The sequence below is a fragment of the Macaca thibetana genome, chromosome 4, assembly GCF_024542745.1.
Source record: "Macaca thibetana thibetana isolate TM-01 chromosome 4, ASM2454274v1, whole genome shotgun sequence".
NCBI lineage: Eukaryota > Metazoa > Chordata > Mammalia > Primates > Cercopithecidae > Macaca > Macaca thibetana.
The window spans coordinates 57432765-57447294 of record NC_065581.1 but is presented as its reverse complement, the minus strand read 5'-3'; the positions used below and the strand labels follow the sequence as shown (position 1 = coordinate 57447294).

General features: G+C 38.5%; 1 protein-coding gene across 14 annotated transcripts in view; it reads left to right on the top strand.

Moving 5' to 3' along the window:
- DST (dystonin) overlaps positions 1 to 14530 on the top strand; it is a 1587602-nt gene that overhangs the window by 1300232 nt on the left and 272840 nt on the right. For 12 of the 14 annotated variants that reach the window (XM_050788752.1, XM_050788754.1, XM_050788765.1 and 9 more), the window contains one exon: positions 9204 to 9265. In XM_050788752.1, coding sequence (XP_050644709.1) covers positions 9204 to 9265 — 62 coding nt within the window. Of the gene's footprint in view, positions 1 to 2055; positions 2223 to 9203; positions 9266 to 14530 lie in introns of those variants that run through there. The other 2 variants (XM_050788758.1, XM_050788760.1) reach the window with 2 other exon arrangements.

The window sequence follows — 14530 nt, the reverse complement described above, 5'->3', positions numbered from 1 at the left end:
TTTACTGTGTTGTACCACAGAGCTATTTCCAGGCAGTAATAGGGAAACTGACTAGTGTCCTTTCTTCTCCTTCCATTTTACCTTCATGTTTACCCTTTTTTTGTTTTTTTTTGGAGATACAACCCTTTTCAAAGTGTTTCTCCATCTTTTAAGATTCACATCTGATCCTTAAACTCAGAAATCTCATCCCTGCCTTAAATTCTGATGTAACTTCTTAGTAAAGCATTGCAGCTCCCCTCCCTTCCACTCTTTAGAATCATTAAGCTATAGAAGGTAAATTCCATCTTCTGTGGATTCCCACCATTGACAATTGGGCCAAGCTTTACTTTTTTTTTTTTGAGACGGAGTTTGGCTCTTGTCGCACAGGCTGGAGTGCAGTGGTGTGATCTCTGCTCACTGCAACTTCCGCCTTCCAGGCTCAAGCAGTTCTCCTGCCTCAGCCTCCCGAGTAGCTGGGATTACAGGTGTCTGTCACCATGCCCTGCTGATTTTTCGTATTTTTAGTAGAGACGGGGTTTCACCATGTTGGGCAGGTGGTCTCAAACTCCTGACCTCAGGTGATCCACCTGCCTCAGCCTCCCAAAGCTGAGATTACAGGCGTGAGCCATCATGCCTGGCCCAAGCTTTACTTTTTATTTTTAACTCATTTTTTTAAAGTTAGAATTTTGTTTCCAAAGTATGAAATTATAATATTGAGTAGGCTTTTACAAACTACATTCTCTGCTCTTGGTAGCTTCATGATCCTGGGCAAGTTGTTTAACCTCTAGGTACCTCAGTTTCTTCATGTGTAAATGGAAGTTATCTCACTGATTGTTACGAGTATAATGTGCAGTGTATGTGTGTTATATATGTGTGTGTAATTGAGAACAATACCTGGCAAATAATAAGTACTCTCTAAGTGTTTGCTATTATTTTTATCATCCTGGTTTCAGTGAAATAGACAGGCTCAGATTTTCCTGTAGTGGAGGCAAGGGCTCTAAAGCTAATTTGAAAAAGAGAGATAGGAAGAGAAGGGCTATTTACTAAGCAGATACTTTGAACTTTTCAGCAGGAGCTGGTACAATTTATTCATTTATAGTATATTTAGAATACGGTTAGAAAATCATATAAAGATGTTTCAAAGCATCTTGGCAACTGTTAATCCAGCAGTATTGTGGTATGATTGAATACTGGTTCTCGATTGCTGAAATAAGTAGTGATCATTTTTGTTTGTTTTTTTTGGAGTTAAATGTGTATACATACAGCTTATATTCAGGAAGGTCTATTGGTCTAATGTTTCAGACAAACATAAGAATGCTGAAGATAGTTGGTCTTTTGCTTGTTTAGAACAAGAGTTCTCATATCTTGACTTTTCATTATTCATTCCTTCATACTTAGAAGTGAAGTGCTCCTAAATTGGAGGCACCTTGCTTTTCCTGCATTATTAGATTAGGGGTTCTATTGTTTGATGACATAAAGGGTTTGGAATCAGACTTCTTAAGGTCCTACTTTGACTGTGGAATTTTAGGCTAGATTCTTAATCTCTACAACCTTAATTTTCACAGCTTTCAACTGAGGACAGTACTACCCAACTCAGAATTATTGTGAAAACCAAATGAAAATTTATCTATAAGGCATACATAAAGAAATACCCAAAAGTGGTTTTCTCCCAGAAAGATGTATGTCTAGCCTATAAAGGTGATCCTTCCAAATCATGTTCCTAGCACACGTATCAGGGATAAGTTAAACGAGTTAGGCTGGATTTTTTGTTTTCTTTTTATTGCAGGGGAATTCTGCCTGGGGTGTTAGAAGAGAGAATGTGATGAGTTAGTTCAACTGTGAAATCTAACATCCTATTGGTTTGCCTCATTGCAAAACAAAGGGAATTAAAACATTTTTTTAAAGGACTTCTTAAGAACAACTTTAAAATGAAAAGGAGAAATAGACAATTTAGTTTCTTTTTAGTAACAGTTGTATATATCCCCTACAAAAATAGTAGAGGAGTCTGGCTTTGTTAATGTTTGTTTAAAAGGAGGTGTTGACTAGTTTTCAGCTTGCAAGTAGGAGTGTCTAGTCAGTGTTTTCTTTTCTACATAGAAAGTTAACAGGACTGTGACACATCAGAGTTGGTACGGAGAGAGTTTAGGGAACTGCTGCACAGATTTCCTGCACAATGATGGGGCAGCTCATGAAAAATGGTCAAGATTGGAACGCAAAGCTGGTGGGACTGATGTGCTGTATGGGTTAGTAGTATCACGTATACTATCACTTTCATGTTTTCAGAACCGGGAAGGGAAAGTTGCACTACCTGCTTTCGTTTGCATGGCGATAGTTTAGCTGATTGTCCAGCACCTTTCGAAAAACTGTACCAAAATCAGGACAACTTCTGAGGCTCCCTGGAGAGAACTCCCCCGCCTATTGTCCACAAAATATGTGTATTTATATAATCTCAATACTTACTGTGTGTGTGGTACTGAGTGAGTTTAGCTTTGTTTGGATTTCACTGAAAACCGGTCAATATAGATTGTGATAATCAGTGCTCTTTTTGCATTTATTTGTTTCCCTGCAATTCTGTTATTCTTTGTCTTCAGTGTCGTTACATATTTTCAGCTGTTGCACGTTATAAGGGGGATGTAAATATATATTTTTATTGAAAACTTAATCTATAAATGAAATAATTTTCAAATAGAGGAATGTTATAAAAGCTCAATTGTTTAAAATCACAGGAATGATTTTTCCTTTTTGTTGCCGTAGCAACATTGCCCTAAATATAAATCTCAGTGTTAGACATCTCTAACTGAAATGAAATAAAGAACCATTATAAGACTTGTAATTGGAAAATTAGATGGTGTAATCTGGAATACTCCCTTCTGAAATAACTCCCTTTTGAAATAATGTGTATGGAAAGTGGTGTGATTTACAAAGTCTTCCCAGACTTAAATTATTCTCTGACTCTAGGTTGCTCTCTTGAAGAAAGTTGAAGCCTTTAAAATTCACATTAACTCTTTTCTCATTACTGTAGCATTGTGGGAACCTTCTCATATTAAAGAGCATACTTTGGTATTTGAATGGGACTCATTTAAGTTGATTGTGGTTTTAAAGAAAAGGTTTAGGTTGTTCCTGTTAGAAAACAGTATCATAATTTATGATTTATGTGTGTTATTTAGTTAACTTTAGTCTTTGTATCTTATGTACGTTAGTTATGGATCATAATTTCTAGATATTACCTCAGTAGTACCTACCAAATATCATGTTATTAGCAGTGCTTTTGAGCCTCTAGCACAACAACAACAACAACAAAACTTCATCGATCGAAAGAACCTTTGTATAGTTATATTATTTAAGTGAACCTATCCTCTATGCTTAGAGGTAAATTATTTGATTATCTCAGCTTTCTTAATATACCACTTGGGTAACAAATTAGCCAATTTACCTATAGAATCTGTTTTACCTCATATTCCTTGAACTATAGGACCAGTTTTTATTCACTTAGAAAAGAAGAAATCTATTTTGTTAACCCTTTTGTACCCAAGAGGAAAGTAGTTTATATAATACACATAATACATTAAATTTATTTTGTGACTTGATATAGAAACTCTCTATTCTTGAATTATAAAGATTTTTAATGTATTATTGATTTTTTTTTCTTTAGGATTTAGCATCAGGGGCCTTGGCTGTTATTTAATGGGAATAATATGGATATTACCTAGGAAGTAATTTTTTCGTTTACTCTGTTTTCTTTTTGCTGGATGCTTAGAAAAGCACTGCTGAAAATGTGATATGAGTGCTAGACTTTGGCACAGAACTTCCATTGTTTGCAGTCACTTGTCCAAAGTTCACATCACATCACAGAGCCAGATTCCCCAGCTCCCTGTCTGTGACTGAGATGTGGTCAGCACTTCCATTTGAAAAATGACAGTATCTTGGGGATAGTGGAAGCACCTCTGTAGGGAAGCATAATAGTTGGGTCCTAACCACAGCTCTTTCAATGTTAAATGATTAAGTCAGAGTTTCTTTTTGGTGGAGAAATTGACACATGGCTGGCTTCTGTCTTGCTACCCTACTTTCTCTCCTTTATGCCCCATGTGACAGCCCTGGATGAGGCTGGTCCTTCTCTTTTTGGTGCTTGTATACATGGTGAGTGCCATGTACTTCTCTCAGTTGGTATGCTTACCACACTGCCTTTCTGTCAGGTGTCCTCTCCAGGTGATGAGCTTCAGAAACCAAGACCAGTGCTTTCTCTGCAGCCTGGTGGTCCCAGTGTTACAGGGAAGGGGTCCAGATCCAGACCCCAAGAGAGAGTTCTTGGATCTCTTGCCAGAGAGAATTCAGGGCGAGTCCATAGAGTAGAGTGAAAGCAAGTTTATTAAGAAAGTAGGCTGGGCGCCGTGGCTCATGGCTGTAATCCCAACACTTTGGAAGGCCGAGGCGGGAGAATCACCTGAGGTCAGGAGTTCGAAACCAACCTGGCTAACATGGCGAAACCCTGTCTTTACTAAAAATATAAAAATTAGCCAGGTGTGGTGGTGCATGCCTGTGATCCCAGCTACTCAGGAGGCTGAGACAAGAGAACCTGGGAGGCAGAGGTTGCAGCGAGCTGAGAATAAAGAATGGCTACTCTGTAGACAGCAGCCCTGAGGGCTGCTGGCTGCTCATTTTTGTGGTTATTTCTTGATGATATGCTAAACAAGGGGTGGATTATTCATGCCTCCTCCTTGTAGACCATATAGGGTAACTTCCTGACATTGCCATGGCGTTTGTAAACTGTCATGGTGCTGGTGGAGTGTCACAGTGAGGACGACCAGAGGTCACTCTTGTCACCGTCTTGGTTTTGGTGGGTTTTAGCATCTTTACTGCAATCTGTTTTATTAGCAAGGTCTTTATGACCTGTATCTTGTGCTGACCTCCTCTCTCAACCTGTGACTTAGAATGCCTTAACCATCTGACAATGCAGCGCAGTAGGTCTCAGCTTCCTTTTACCTAGCTCCTATTCAAGATGAAGTTGCTCTGGTTCATACCCCTCTGACACCAGCACTACCATAGCACTGGACTCATAAAATGACCAGATAGCTGCTAGGATGAAGAGTGAGTAAATGAGGGAAGTACAGAATCTGCACTTATCAGTGAAGAGAACTAGTCAATTGTTTCTGTTTCCTTGTTCCTGCTTTACATACAAATTGGTAATTTCGGTTTGTTTTGAACTGTTTAGGAATAGCAAGGCCGAAAGACATTTAAGACACCATTATTGCTTTAAGAGATATACTGCTGTATATATACAAGTAATTCTATATTGTTTTCCTGAGTTGGATTGTCCTTCCTGAAATAAAATTATTTCACACTATCTGTCCAGTGCATAGAGGCATTGTGGCATAGGGGCTTTGTGGCATCTAGCATGTGGTAGACAAAGATGAATGAGGTATAGATGATGCCCCTAAGGGGCCAACAGAGGAATTAATAAACATTTTGTGGATAATATTATTGGTTCACAATTATTAATGTCATTGCTTTTGATAGCGTTTTAAGCAAAGTGCCTGGAGGTTTTACATTTGGAATCAGGCAAATAAAACCATTTTAGGGTCAGGTGCAGTGGTTCATGCCTATAATCCCAGCACTCTGGGAGGCTGAGGCAGGTGGATGGCGTGAGCTTAGGTGTTTGAGACCAGCCTGGGCAACATGGCAAAACCCCATCTCTGCAAAAAGTACAAAAATTCACCAGGCGTGGTGACCTGCACCTGTAGTCCTAGTTCCTTGGGAGGCTGAGGTGAGAGGATCACTCCAGCCTGGGGAGGTGGAGGTTGCAGTGAGCCAAGATTGTGCCACTGCAGTCCAGCCTGAGCAACAGAGCGAGACTCTGTTGTCTCAAACAAAACAAAACAAAGAAAAAAAACCAGGCCTGGCGCAGTGGCTCACGCCTGTAATCCCAGCACTTTGGGAGGCCGAGGCGGGTAGATCACGAGGTCAGGAGATCAAGACCATCCTGGCCAACATGGTGAAACCCTGTCTCTACTAAAAATACAATTAGCCGGGTGTCGTGGCACATGCCTGTAGTCCCAGCTACTCAGGAGGCTGAGGCAGGAGAATCGCTTGAACCTGGGAGGCGGAGGTTGTAGTGAGCTGAGATCATGCCACTGCACTCCAGCCTAGGCGACGGAGCAAGACTTCATCTCCAAAAAACAAAAAAAAAAAAAGGAAAAAAAATTAGTATGAATTCTGAGCTTTTATAATCAGAATTTGCAAACTTCTACTGTCTGGGAATACTTTCTGCACCCCTTTCTCTAATTTTTAAGTACTCAATGTTAAGTCAAGAAGTATATTAGAAGTTTGGGGCACTGAAAAGGTATTATAGGCAGAATCTAAAGATAGGCTGTATATAAGCACCTTTTGTTTCTCCCTGACAGTGATAGGAAATGGAAGGTGTTTCAATGAGGTACTTTGGAGAAGAAATGCTTATGAAATAAAAACTACTTTATATGTCCCGCCTCCCGTTCTTATTAGAATAGGAGACCTCTAAATGATAATACTGTCACTGAGTAGTTTTACAAGTTGAATCTGAACAAACCATTGTATCACTTTACTAAAATTTCTGTATTTCCTTTTCTTGAACGTTTGTGTTTTTTCAGAATTGTTATTTTCCTATTGTAAACACTCTGATTTGTATTCTCGTAGTTACATTTTGTACATACTGTGATTATAACTTTGGAATAGATTTTAGAAGTAGATTTGCTAGGAAAGGTTGTAGATATTTTTAGGGCTTTTTATGTATATTGACACATGGTTGTAGGGCAGTGTCGTCCAATAGAGCTTTGTTTTAGAGCAGTTCTGTCTGACAGAAACTTCTGTGGTGATGGGATTAGTCTATATCAAATTATTCTAAAGCAGTGCTGTCCAGTAGAGCTTTGTTCTAGAGCAGTGCTGATAGAAATTTCTGTGATGATTAGAATATTCTGTTTCTGTGCTTTTCAATATGTTAGCCATTAGCTACATGTGACTGTGGAGCACTTGAATTGTGACTAGGGGCAACAAAGAAACTGAATTGTTAATTTTATTTTGCTTTAATTAACTTTGTCACCTTAAATAGGTGTACGTGACTGGTGGCTACAGTATTGAACAATGCAGATGTAGAAAGTTTAAATTAAATGACATTTTCATTAGCAATATGTGTGTCTGCTTCCTATGTCCTTTTCAACATGAAATTTTTTAAAAAATAAAATCTTGGCAATTTGATAAGTTAGAAAGCCTTATCCGTGTTATTTTATATTATTATTATTTGTTAGCGAGGTTGAGTACCTGTGTGCATTACATTTTTATTGTTATTTTATTATTTTTCTGAGACAAGGTCTTGCTGTGTCACCTAGGCTGGAGTACAGTGGCGCCATCATGGCTCACTGCAGCCTTGACCTCCTGGGCTGTAATGACCCAACCATCTCAGCCTCCCAAGTAGCTGGGACTACAGGTGCATGCCACCATATCTGGCTAAGTTTTGTATTTTTTTGTAAATATGGATTTCCTCATGTTGCTCAGGCTAGTCTCCAACTCCTGGGCTCAAACAATCTGCCCTGATTGGCCTCCTGAAGTGCTGGGATTATAGGCATAAGCCACTACACTCAACCCTTGGGCATTACCTTTTTAAAAATTAATTAACTGTCTGCTTTTGCCCACTTATGCTTTATGGTGTTAATCTTTTTCTTTCTTATTGCTGGTTTTTTGTAATAATATGAGTAACATTTGTCTCATATTGTGTATATTTTCCCCAGTTGATATATTTTTGTTTACATTCAAATTATTCTAGAGAACATAAATACTTTTAATAAATAGGACAAACATTTTCAAAGAAACTCTAGTTATATTACAATAGAGGAGGTATTGAGGAGAAAAAGAGATTGAAGAATGAGGAGAAAAAGAGATGAAGAAAGAGACTGAGACATATCTTACCCCCAGGGAAAGGATGGAGAACATCTGAATTGTGGTAGAAGAGGAAAGAAGACCACCAGGGAAGGAGAAAGAGGTAGCACTGGAGGCAGAAAGGACAGAAGAAGGAAATAAGAAAGTAAGGAATTGCTGTCTAGAGGTAGGGAGGAAGAAGATAGTATAATATAGTTTTGAATGCTAGCTCTAGGTGTTGGATGATTCTCATTCTCCTTTGAAATAATAGCTTGAGGGACCACAGCATTACAATTGCTCTTTTTCCTTAAATCAGAAGAAAACTTTTGTCACTCTTCTTTGCACTGTCTGTAGGAACCAGGGCAGGATCACTGTCCACAGTGAAGATCTAGTGGGGGCATTTCTTTGTTATACAGTTCAACACAGAACTCTAGGAAAGAAATAGCATAGGCCAGGTGCAGTCGCTCACGTCTATAATCCCAGCACTTTGGAAGGCCAAGGTGGGCGGATCACCTGAGGTCAGGAGTTTGAGACCAGCCTGGCCAACGTGGTGAAACCCTGTCTCTACTAAAAATACAAAAAAAAAAAAAAAAAAAAAAAAAGAAGAAAAAAATTAGTTGGGCATGGTGGTGCATACCTGTAGTCCCAGCTACTGGGGGTACTGATCCCGGAAGGCAGAGGTGGAGGTTGCGGTGAGCTGAGATCACACCACTGCACTCCAGCCTGGCTGACAGAGTGAGATTCTGTATCAAAAAAAAAAAAAAAAAAAAAAGTATAGTGATTCCACTGAATAATTAAGCATAATAATTAATATTCAGCCAGAGTCTACGTCAAGCCAAAAAGTCTCAATTTAGGCCTTGCCTTTTGTCAAGACTTTATTTGCTGGGTAATCATGAACAAGTCTTTTATCCTTGTTAAGTCTTGGTTTCTTATTCTACAAAATGGGAGTAACACTACCTACCCTCCCTCTTATGGCTGTGAAGAGCAAATGGGACATACATATGGTAAAGTGCTTTGGGAAATTCAGTGCAAGGACAAGGCTGAGGTTAGACAACTTTGTGGTGGTGGTGGTGGTGATGAAGGGTTATGGGACAGAGGGGCAGAGGGCATTTGTTTAATGGAGGAATATTGGTAAATGCTGTATTGGGAAGAGACCAACCTGACAAGCAGATCTTTAAACACTTTCTTACAGAGAGCCTGAAGTTTCCAAAATTTAACAAGAAACTTTGAATACACTGAACCATATCTTTTAAATATCTCATTTTTGTTTATATCCATGACCACAAGGTCATCTATTCGTAGATTTTACCAACCTTATCTTTATATATATTTTTTTCTTCCAGATGAACGGGACAAAGTTCAGAAGAAAACGTTTACAAAATGGATAAATCAGCATCTCATGAAGGTCAGTTTTTATTTCATTTACTTCCTGGAATTGTTTTGAATATTTCAGTTTATTTTGCAGTAATTGATTATATAGTTCTGAAGCATAACTTTTGAAAATCATCTTGAAAGTTTAAATTCTAGAGAATTTTGCATGCATTTTAGGCATCTATAATTATTTGGTGTATGAATGGTGGGTAATGATGGAGGTGGAAAGATAAGTACCTAGTGATTACAGTGCATCTGTGACATTAGTAAAACTTGTTATTGGAATCTATAAAATCTCAACAGTTTCAGAAGTCTGTACATATTTATATGTTAGTGCATGGAAAACCTACATTTCTTAGTAAGATTTTTTTTCTCTCTCAAGATTCAAACCAAGTTCTGGCATCAGATTTATGTGGATGGCAGAAGGTTAGATGGGAATAAAGATATTGTAGAGACAGAAGTCTAGACTAATTTTATTCTTATACTTAATTTAATCCAGTAATTGGTGCTTATGTTTAACTTTCTCTATGAAGCAGTTAATGGTTGTGGTTCTTAAATTAATATTTACTTGTGTACCATGGGTAATTTTGAGAATATAAACTATCCAGAAAATAGATAGACACAAAATTTGCATATAATTTCATGGAGTTACTGGACCCCATTGAAGCCCTTCTGTAAATCTTGTGTAAGGAACTCTTAGGATTTCACAATAAACTATTGGTCACTTTCCCCTTTCTCCCACCTTTTATGGAGAGCCCTAAAGTTGAAATAGGTCATGTTTCTATTTGGAGTTTTCTCGCATAGAAACATTATTTTAAATGTGGTTATATTGTTAAGCTAGCCTACAAATCTTATTTAAACTATCATGTAGCTTAAGAGTGGTACCAGTAATGTAAATAGTGTCTAATCATCTTCTGTAAAAGTGATTTTTATTTCAGGGGCATATCAGAATTACCTTAGAGATGTGTCAGTCCTGTTTCTCTCACCACTTGACAGAACCTTTTTCTCAAATTCTGATAATATCCCTCAGGGAGGGCACATCACCCACTCTCTGGCTGAGAATCACAAGCGATGAAAGGTTGAGACCCTCTGCTTTGTGAGGAAATGTATTGTGAATTCTGATGTTGCATGTGGCAGTTCATCTGTCCTCTCCCAAGCTTTTCTTTCATTCTGCACATACTGTGTGGGAGAGGATCTCTTCCTTACAGGCTAGGACACCTCTGTAAAGTTTGGGGTGTGGACCTTTGGAGCTGAAGACTCCATTGGGATTTTCCTATCCCTGAGGTGGCTTTAAGGGAAGCAAGCTCTTTGAAGAGGCGCCCCCTTGGCTGCTGCTGGCCTAAGCAGTCTTTGTAGCTATGGAGATCTAGGGGTGGGCATATGTAGGGAAGCAAAGAAGGTTGCTTCATATCTTCTGTAGCTACTGCGGTTCCAGATTGGTAATCAAGTCACAGATGTTGGCAGTGGACACCAGAGAAAAGTAGAAGCACAAATGAAATGGCTTATGGGAACCATAGCTCTGGCACTAGACATATTTATTGGGGACCTACTGTGTGCCAAGCATGTTGGACTTGCCCTTTCATTTTATGAATGGTTCTTAAATTAGATGATTTAGTATAAAGAGACTGCTTTTGCTAAAAGCATCAAAATACTAGTTGAGCTGTTTGAGGACAGAGGCTGTATTACTTATTCCGAGGGCCCATCATAGTGCCTGGCAAGAATATTCTCACCATGTTTAATACATGTTGCATACATTAAATTGTTGAGTCCTTCCAGCAGCCCTTCGAGGTGGCTTAATGTAGTGATTACACATATGTAGTCTTTAAAGTCAGACAGCAAGTGATCAAATCTTGATTTTCCTGGAATATGTACCTTTTTTTGTTTTGGCAAAATGACCTCCTAGGTAGATCTCCAAGATAATAAGACTTAATTCTGCTGTAACATACTAAGAATTGGGAAAATTAGTATTTTAGTCATAGTAGCCAATAGATAGATATATGCCAGTCTAACTGCTTAGGGTTTTAATCAAGTTAGTTTGTTTCCTGAAGTCTATTATGGGTCAGAATTTAAAATTAGCTCTTATTAGATGGGTCAGAATTTAAAATTAGCTCTTATTAGATAAGGAGCCACTTTAGGGAGGGGGAAAGCTGGACAATATGGTCTTGGCTAACTCACGCTGCCAGTTAGGTGCTTAAGTTCTTGTTCTGTTTTATTTTAGTGTCAGCTCAGTGTGGACTTTTAATCCTGAGTTGTGCACTAAAATTTCTAATAGAGAACGCAAGTGCGTCAGAACATAGCTTCTTATCTTGCTTTTTTTTTTTTTTTTTTTTAAATGTCTAGAAGTTATAGCATTAACCTCAAGTGAAGAAAAATGACTAAATATCCCAAAACATTTTGGGGTACCAGGCTGCTAAGGTTCATGTTGTTATTCGTTAATCAGAAGAAATTCAGTCTTCATGGGATTTTTTCTATGCTGGATCTAAAATTGGTGAAAGGAACATTGCACTAGGCAGTCAGCCTCATTTTGTCTGACTTAGAGGATTGTTGAACACTTTTGTTTGGGTGGCCATTTGGTCATAATGTAGTTAGTGGGACATATAAAGTAAATATATGAATGTTGGATAAAACATCTTACTATTAGGAAAATATTTCTTCTGTATTGGTTTTCTTATATTCTTTACTTGGAATGTTGAATATATTCAGGGTGAAACAGGGAAAGGTGAGCAGTAGGTCCTATATCTTTCTTGGGGCCTACCATATTCCTTTCCAATTAATGACAAATGTGTTATTTGAAGAGCTTTTAATAAAATGGGATCATGTTGGCCGGGCGCGGTGGCTCAAGCCTGTAATCCCAGCACTTTGGGAGGCCGAGACGGGCGGATCACGAGGTCAGGAGATCGAGACCATCCTGGCTAACACGGTGAAACCCCGTCTCTATTAAGAAATACAAAAAAAAAAACTAGCCGGGCGAGGTGGCGGGTGCCTGTAGTCCCAGCTAGTCGGGAGGCTGAGGCCGGAGAATGGCGTGAACCCGGGAGGCGGAGCTTGCAGTGAGCTGAGATCCGGCCACTGCACTCCAGCCTGGGTGACAGAGTGATACTCCGTCTCAAAAAAAAAAAAAAAAATGGGATCATGTTATATGCATGTTAAGGGAAAGGATGATCATGAAAAAATGAGTTGATAAAATAAAAGACAAGGAGTAAGGAGAGAAGAAATGGGAGTAGGATCATTCAGATAAAAATATTTCTATGTGTATTTTTTTGTTTTGCCTTTTTTAACTGTAGGCATAAGTAGTCTTTAAATCATGGGGCAGAGAAGGGAGAGAAAGGGAGAATTGGAGATGCACATTGGATGGCCCTCAAGGAGCCCTGTACCTGGGTCTGGAGATCCTTCGTTCTTGTCTTTGGCTTTGTGTTCTGTAATAAGTTGCCTGGAGTGCTGACTCAGGCTAGGGATGTGTTCCCTATTTTTTAAATAATTCTTAAAAGTTTTGTCTTTTCTGAATTTTTATCTTGTTAATTTTAATTTAACATTATTCACTTATTTCCCCCTGCCTTTTTCACCCTTGTCATGACTCCAAGAACTATTCTTGTTTGTTCTGTTCCTTTGGACAGTGAGGTGCTTGAGGGGTTAGTCTCCAGACAGGCCTTTCTGGATTTTTGTTTTTTTCATTTTTGTAAAAGGTATATTGTGTTAACTTTGAACAAATTATCTTTGAAAGGAAAACGTCTTTTGCAAGGTTATCAGTCTGTGACATGTACACCAAACAGAGGTGCAGAAAAAGCCTCACCTTTGAGGTCAGGTAAATGGGGATGTGTCCAGGCTTTGCAATTCATTATTTGTGTGAACTTAATCTCTTTATGCCCTCATCTGTAAAATGGTGGTAACGTCAGCTTGGTGTGAGGATTTAAATGAGATAGTCTAACTAAGCATACAGCATAGCGCTTGGCATATTGTTAGGCACTCTATTAATGGGAGCTTATGGTGTAGAAGGGTGGGTTGACTTGGATGGCGTCAAAATTGTGAAGTTAAGTGAAACTTGCTTTGGTGCCCATCTACTTCCCTTATCTGTGTCTCTTTTTATTACATTGAGTACTTTTCCTTTTAGTTTATTCATTTTAGAAAAAGCTAGTTTGGGGTTCAGAATCTTTTTGAGGAGGTTGATAGATGTGTTGCCTCTTTACCTTAGAGTCCTGCTGGGACACTGAATGGCTTACCTGTGGTAATCCTGTTAGCTGCTCTCTCTTTGCCCCTGCCTACCCCTCCACAGATTTTTAAAGGTTTATTTGGGGGCCTGGAGTCCTTTTTTAAATCTCCTTTTCTTCTTCTCCCGCACATTCTTCTCACAGAAAGGGAGTCAATGAACACTCATCATACTTCTGAAAGGTTGGTAGCTTTTGGACCTCAAAGTTAATTTTACTTAGAGTCACACTTGGATGGCATCTTCCAAATCTTCTGGTTTAGTTCCCTCATTTAAAAATAGGTTAAACTTGCCACACAGCTACTACTGGTAGAGCTGCACTAGAAGTTGTGAAATGAGAATATGAATTCAAATGAGATGCTGTGTCCAGTGTTTGACTTCTTTGAGCACTGCAATAGGTCGCAGATCCCAGCAGGTCCCCCTTGGATGTGGAGTTGCATTTACTTTTCTAACCTTCTAGTTTCAACTATTTGCTAATTTTTGTGACTTGGGTAGTTGTGATAGCTATGAAAAAGCATATACACAGTGCTCAGGGTTGATACTGGCATGGTCAATTTTTAAAACTTTATATAACTGGCAAAAGTAAACATTGTGGAACTTTTAAATGATTGCGTAAGTTACTGTTACATTTATATGCATAAATATTTTCTTCTTAAAATATTTGGTGAGGATTTTTTTGCTCTTTGATATAGCTTCTTTTGCTGTTTTTTTTTTTTTGCTTTTTTCAAAAGCATGCTTATTAAAAGGAAAAAAGTCAAAATTATAAATGTTTTTGGAAAATCAGTTAGAAACACAAAAGCATTTATTAGAAAAAGTTTTCCTGAAAACTCTGGCACAGAAGCTTGAAAAACAACCTATGATGTACCAAAATTACCGATACTTGAAAAAAAGCCATAACTGGGGGATATTCCTTTTCAACCAAATGGCTGTTTAGCCCAAATGGTCATGATGATCAAATTGCTTTTAACCGAGTGTATGCCACTCTATAGTTTCAAACCATGGTCTCATTTATGTTTAAGCTTTGCATGTGTTGCTTCCTTAGAAGAGGGTCCCTTTGGATCTCCACTTTCATCTGGCTGATTAGTGAAGAATTAACTA